The 7,088-nt window shown below is 46.0% G+C and overlaps 1 protein-coding gene across 7 annotated transcripts in view; it reads left to right on the top strand.

Annotated features, from left to right (window-relative positions):
* The first annotated feature begins 2,119 nt into the window (after positions 1 to 2,119).
* The window catches only part of PALM2AKAP2 (PALM2 and AKAP2 fusion), a 510,283-nt gene continuing 505,314 nt past the window's right edge, over positions 2,120 to 7,088 (top strand). For 2 of the 7 annotated variants that reach the window (XM_017503359.2, XM_037729537.1), the window contains exon 1: positions 2,121 to 2,450. In XM_017503359.2, the coding sequence (XP_017358848.1) occupies positions 2,446 to 2,450 (5 nt within the window). In that variant the 5' untranslated portion in view covers positions 2,121 to 2,445. Of the gene's footprint in view, positions 2,451 to 7,088 lie in introns of all 7 variants that reach the window. The other 5 variants (XM_017503361.2, XM_017503360.2, XM_017503362.2 and 2 more) reach the window with 5 other exon arrangements.

A 7,088-nucleotide genomic window follows, 5' to 3' on the forward strand; every position in this document is an offset into this window, starting at 1 on the left:
ATAGGCCTGTATACCTACAAAAGGTGAAGTCCACTGCACATAAATTATACCTGAATAAGCCTGACGTCAAGTACAAAAGAAAAAAAAAAAGTGGGGGGGTGGGTAAGCTGTTAAAATGTTCTGTAATACAGCTTACAAATGACATAAGAAGAGGACTGAGACATGTCAATTGAATTGGCATTGGGGACTTTGCAGGGAGCAGTGGCAGTTGTATGTGGAGGCAGAAGCCAGAACGCTAAGCATTGAGGAGGATGGCAAAGATTACTGGTTGTCTGTGCCCGATACCCATTTTCCCCTTCTTACATGGGAATGGAAGTCTCAACTTTTGGATAGGCTCATGACTATGCAGAGTAAAGATTGCTTTGCTTAGTCTCCCTGGTAACTGAATGTAGCCATGTGACTGAATTCTGGCCAAGGAGATGTAAGTGTCCTGAGGCAGCTTCTGGGAGCCCTTTTTAAGAGGCAGCTGGCATGCTTCCTTTACCTATTTTTCTTTCCTCTTTCCACACTTATGTTGGCTGGAATGCAGACATGATGGCTAGAGCCAGAGCAGCCAACTTGGACCATGAAACAATTTTAGAAAGGAGACCACATACAATAGAGCAGCGTTTTGGAGGAGCCTGGATCTCTTTACTCTTTTGGGAGTAGAGCTAATAAACTGGCCCAGGACAGCTTACCTCTGGGCAGAAAAACACATCTTTTTCCTGTTTAAGCCTCATAATTATTCACACATGAACTTAATCCTATATGCAACTGGAAAGGGACGTAGATTAGAGGGGCAGGGTTTATGATCTCTGAATTCACATTGAATTTATCTGTGAAGGCAAACCTGGAGTTAATCCAGAATCTCCTTCTACAAAACAGCTCTTTGAATCTTCTCTGGGTTTGACTTTGTAGCTCACTCTAGAGGGAAAGCAGGAGCAGGGAATCCACTGAGAACACTTCGCATGGTTCTCTTTTCAGCCCCTTGACATGTGGAGCTGTCTCCCACATAGAGCCACCATACAAGCTGTTGGCTGTCCAGAAAGCCCTAGCCCTTGGCTTGCATATCTGAGCCCTCTCCCCTTTCAACCCTAGTCCCTTAGGGAGGCTTTCTGTGCGCACCTACCTAAGTACATCCACTTTCCCTTTTATTCTCCATCAGAGTATTTTTTTAAAAAACACATCTTTATTAAGGTATAATTCATAGACCACGAAATTCACCCAGAGTGTTCATAGCGTTCAGTATGTTCAGCTGCACAATCATCACCAGAAATTAATTCTAGAACATTTCATGACAGCATCTTATTACTTAATTTTTATAGCAATGTTTTCAGCAGTGACGATATGTTTATTTTTGTCTTTATCTGTGCTTTGCGTTTCTACTTTAACCTGTGAGCTCCTGCAGGGCAGACAGGGACTGGTGATGGCCATGCCTATTCCTGGTGCAGCGTTTTCAGCACCTGGCAGACACTGACTCACAGAGGGACCCGGCTGCAAGATATAAGAAAAGCCTGAAGCTGTCCCATCTACTCTTCATTGTAGCAGATGCAGGACACCTGGATGAGAACCAGGTTCCCTGCTCTGGAAGCCGTTAAGAGTAGAAGAGTCTCAGAGGGGTAGGAGGCAGGGAATACGTGCTCCAGGGTGGCTTATTACCGCGGGGGTGGGGATGGGGTAATTTGGGAAACCATATTCAATATAGCTATTGTTTTCAAATCACAGACTAGGGAAACTGACCCTGGACAATGTCTTCCTGGCAGGCGGGAACACGCAGAATTTAGAGTGAAACGGAAAAGGGGCGTGGGGTTGCCAAGGTGGTGAAACGCCGCATTAAGGTACCGCAAGACAGCTGGAGTTTTGCTTGGCAAACTCACAGGGATCTCGCCGGGCCGGCACAATGGCGTTTCCGAACCCGTACTCAGCCCACTGGGGGAAGTCCTTGCTGTTAGCAGAGGCCAGACGCTTCTTGCAACTTCTAAGCGGTGAGAGCTGCCACCTTGCCAATGACTCACTCGTTTCCCTACGCCCTCTGGGCTGTGCCACCCGCCACAGCCGCACTGCTCCCCCTCCCACCCTTCTCCCCAGGCTCCGCGCTGCGCTGCCAATCCCAAGGGAGCCGCCGGTGCACCTGGCGCCTCGGGCGCGGGGCACTGCGCGCTGGTGGCCACCTCACCCGACCCCAGCTGCCAGCGCCCTCCCTCCCCGAAACCCTTAAGTGGAGCTGCTTGTCTAGCGCCCAGCGAACAACATTATCCAATTGCTTCCCGTTTTATTCGCAGGCTGGGAGCTGAGAGAGCCTGAGCATTCACTTTCAACCCTCCAGGGAAGGAGGGGGTGCGGGCGGGGAGGGGAGACGGTTCCCAGCTCCACCTCGCGCGCGGCGCGGCCAGAGCGCTCCGCTCCGGCAGAGGCAAGCAGCGCCGGTGAGCCCCGCAGCAGCGCGCCCGGCCGCCGAGCCCAGCCATGGAGTGAGTATCCCCGCGCCTCGCCGCCGGCTGCCCTCCTCTCGGCATGTTGCCATGGTGACCGCGGCGGCAGGCAGATCCCGCTCGGGTCCGCGTCCAGGATGGGTGTTTAATTTCAGCCCCATGTGTACGCCTGGTGTTTCTATAGCAGCCGCCGCAGCGGCAGGAGGCAAGGGGTAGGATCCCCGGGTTGCGTGGTTTTCGCGGCTGCCCCTTGGCCAGCAGGGCCTGGGGGGCGAGTGAGGGAAGTAGATGATGTTGCAAAGGACGGAGGCACGTTCTAGGCTTTACAGTCCCTGCCCCAAGCTTCCGCTTATCGGGGAGTTGGCCGCAATAGCCATGACTTCCGATTCCTAACCATGTCAGCATTATTGGACTGCAGTTAAAAAAGAGGGAGGGGGGTCACTGCGGATCGGAAGCAAACGCGGTTCGGTGTGAAGCGTGCAATGGAAGGATGATGAGTTAGTGGGTAATATGAGCCAGGGCTGCAATGTCCTGGCTACTAGAAACCATCAGAAGACTCCAAAAGAATGGATTTGTTCCTGGGGTACTGGAGAAATAAGACAGAAACATACCGGTGGCAGCCCAGAGTGGAATTACAACGTTTGGCACCGTGGGCACGGCATGGAGGGGTGGGGAAGAGAAGGCATGGAGACAAGAGAGGCGTTAACCAGAAAAGGCATACTAGAGGGCTCTGGTTGTGGGTCTGGTCTAGGGTTGCTCTATTCTCCGTGTTTGCATCCCTGCATTGCTTTTTGGACACTCTCTCGAGCTGCTGCCGCAGCAGGGCCACTCTGACGGGCAGTAGCCAGCCATTCCAAGGAAGGGTCATTTTTGGAGGCAGCTATTAGATCCTGCTCACTTGGTCAGCTTCTCCTTTCCTGTTCTCTTCCCACGCTACTCCTTGACATTGAGGCTGTCTGAAATTATATTTCAAGTTAGAGATAAAGTCATGTTTTCAGACATCAGGACTTTTGTGCCAAACCCAGGAAACCCTAGATGCAGCCTTTATCCCTCTGCATATTTGATTGTGTAGATGCAATTTAATCCTAAGAAGGCTGCTGAAGCAGAAGCAAGAGATGGTGTGGCATTGTTGGAGTCAGGAGTCGTGGATTTCAGGCCCCACCTAGCCTGATACTGGTGTTATTGACTTCCTACTCAGTAATTTAATGTCTCTGAGCCTCAGTTTCCCTATCTCTGCAATGAAAACAAAGATGTTCCTTACTCACTTTGAAGCATTATTGAGAGGATCATGTAATATTTGTATCTCTTCCAAAGGGCTTTGTAAATTGTAAGGTACATACAAATTTAAGAAACTAGTGTCATGATGAAGAGCTGGGCTCTGGAGTCAGATTGGCTAGTTTGAGCCTTCTGACACTTTGCTGAATGACGTTAATCTCTCTGGACCTCATTTTCCCCATCTGGAAAATGGGAATAATAGTAACTATTCTGTGTACTTCTTGTGAACATAAAAGAAGTTAATACATATAAATTGATACATATACATAAGGTTTTTATACAGAACAGAGCCTGGCATAAAGTAAACTCAATAAGTATTATCTATGAATATTATCTATTATTAGGTAGATGCAATAGTAATTGCAGTTTTTGGCATTACTTTCAATGGCAAAATTACTGTTGCACCAACCTAATACTGCAGTCTGCAGCATTTAGTGGGGTCTCAGGTCTTGGATTAGCACCAAGCTATTTTTTTTTTTTTTAGAGAGGGTCTCACCCTGTCTCCTAGGCTGGAATGCAGTGCTGCTATTGTGGCTCACTGAAGTGTTGACCTCCTGGGCTCAAACAATCCTCCCACCTCAGCCTCCTAATGGGACTAGGGACATGCACAACCATGAAATTAGCACAACCAGCTAATTTTTATTTTTTGGTAGAGATGGGGTTGCCCTATGTTTCTCAGGCTAGTCTTGAACTCCTGGACTCGAGCAATCCTCATGCCTCTGCCTCCCAAGGTGCTGGGATTATAGGTGAGAGCCATTACACCCAGTCTTTTTTTTTTTTTTTTTTTTTTAATTTATGAAGAAATACATGGTGTGATGGTTCATGCCTGTAATCTCAGTGCTTTGAAGATAGAGGTGGGAGGATGTCTTGATGAGCCCAGGAATTCAAGGATGCCCTGAGCTATAATTGCACCACTGCACTAGGTGATAGAGCAAAACGTAATCTCAAAAAAAGGAAGGAAGGAAGGAAGGAAGGAAGAAAAGAAAGAAAGGGAAAGATAATGCCTGAAGGGCAATTGAGAATAACATAATTCCCAAGATACTATTACAGTTGTGAGAACCAGCAAGAAGCCCACAGCAGGCTTGGGTATACAGAACAGACTCGACCTAATGCGCACTTCATTCTTGTTTCTCACTGTCATTTTCTTAGACATGGAGACTGTCCTTGACAAGAGACTGAACATAGATCTAGTCATCTCAGTGGGTAGGGCTAAAGGACGGCCTGGTTGTTTGCCAGGGCAGCGACTTTCATCTTTATGCTCTCAAATGAGTAATCTAATATTTGATGTATTCCTCCTAGACTTGGCACTTGGGTGCTCAATAACTGGATCAGCATACAGGATTGATAAGTTTACAAAGGTCCTCAGCTGTTTCCCACATTTCCTCTCATTCCCCCAGTTAAGGTTTCATTCCAGGTGCGCTAACCTCACACCTGGAACTCCTTGTGAACAAAGACCTTCTTCATCACATTCTTCTCCCTCCACAGGATCCAAATTGCTGCCTCAATCAGCCTCCTTCTCCCTAATCAACTTGGCCTCAGCTTTCCCATTGCCAAGTGACATTCTGAAGTTCTCACCTCCTGGTTAACCTTCCCAATTTCCAAATCTGTTTTCTGCCCTGCTTCCTTTGCTTCCTCAATGCAGGCCGTTCCTGCATTGTTATGAAGAAATACTTGAGACTGGGTAATTTATAAAGAAAATAGTTTTAATTGGCTGATGATTCTGCTGGCTGTATAGGAAGTGTGGTACAGGAGTCAGCTCAGCTCCTGGTGAAGCTTCAGGAAGCTTTCATTCATGGAGACAAGTGGAGCAGGAGCCTGGCAAGTCATACAGTAGGAGAGGGAGCAAGAGCAAGGGAGGTGTCACAGACTTTAAAAAACCAGGTCTCAGGAGAACTCACTACTGCAAGAGCAGCACCAAGGCTCCACCCCCAGATTCCACCCCCAGGAGCCAAATACCTCCCACTAGGCCCCGTACAACACTAGGGATTACATCTCAATGTGAGATCTGGAGGGGAAATCCAATCTACATCACTTAATATAATTAGCTTTTTCATTCTCTCTTTTTTCCTTTTAGAATATCACCTTTTCCTGTCCCACCTTGGGTCTCACAACATTTCTCTTGTGCCAAATACTGACCCTTCCCTTCAATCTAAACATTTTTCAAATTTCATCCCAGGTAGGAAAGCCCACTTTGAATGTGAGTGAAATAGGGACTCCATTCCCCTTACTTACTCAAACCAACTTATAAACATTTATTACAAGAGGGAAGAAAATTCACTTATGTTGTATTTTAATTTAACCAACAAATATTTGTTGAGATTAGTACTGGTCAACAAAACAGTCATGATTCTGATTGTCTGATGAGTGATAGATGTTAAATCAGTAAACACAGGTGTGTGTATACTGATTGGATTTCTTCTCAGAAAAAGGGTTTTTCTTTTCTATCACATTGTCAGGCTACACATTTTCTGAACTTTTAAGCTTACTTCCCTTATAAAACTGAATGTCTTTAAAAGCACCAAAATTACCTCTTGAAGGCTTTGCTGCTTATAAATTTCTTCTGCCAGATATCATAAATCATCTCTCTCAAGTTCAAAGTTCTGCAAATCTTTAGGGCAAGGGCAAAATGCTGCCAGTTTCTTCACTAAAACATAACAAGAGTCACCTTTGGTCCAGTTCCCAACAAATTCCTCGTTTCCATCTAAGATCACCATAGCCTGGATTTCATTGTCCATATCATTACCAGCATTTTGGTCAAAGCCATTCAACAAGTCTCTAGGTAGTTCCAAACTTTACCACATTTTCCAGTCTTCTTCTGAGCTCTCCAGACTGTTTCAACCTCTGTGTGTTACGCAGTTGAAAAGTTCCACATTTCCAAATATTATTTAACAGTGCCCCACTCTACTGGTACCAACTTTATTAGTCCATTTTCATGCTGCTGATAAAGACCTACCTAACACTGGGAAATTTACAAAGGAAAGAGGTTTAATGGTGAACTCATAGTTCCATGTGACTGAGAAAACATCACAATCATGGTGAAAGGCAAAGAGGAGCAAGTCACATCTTACATGGATGACAGCAGGCAAAAAGCATGTGCAGAGGAACTTCCATTTTAAAAACCACCAGATCTCATGAGACCCATTCACTGTCATGAGATCAGCACAGGAAAAGCCTGCCCTCATGATTCAGTCATCTCCCACCAGGTCCTTTCCATAACACATGGGAATTGTGGGAGCTACAAGATGAGATTTGGATGGGGACACAGAGCTAAACGCTAACACCAAGGTTGCCAATTTAAAATGAAACTTAGTGAAAATCAGGATATACAGTTATTTTTTTTTCACAAGCATTATTGGTTTTAGTAAAATAAGAGCTTCTTAGTTTAAATAAAAAAAAAAAAAA

The sequence above is a fragment of the Cebus imitator genome, unplaced genomic scaffold (genome assembly GCF_001604975.1).
Source record: "Cebus imitator isolate Cc_AM_T3 unplaced genomic scaffold, Cebus_imitator-1.0 Scaffold310, whole genome shotgun sequence".
Taxonomy (NCBI): domain Eukaryota; kingdom Metazoa; phylum Chordata; class Mammalia; order Primates; family Cebidae; genus Cebus; species Cebus imitator.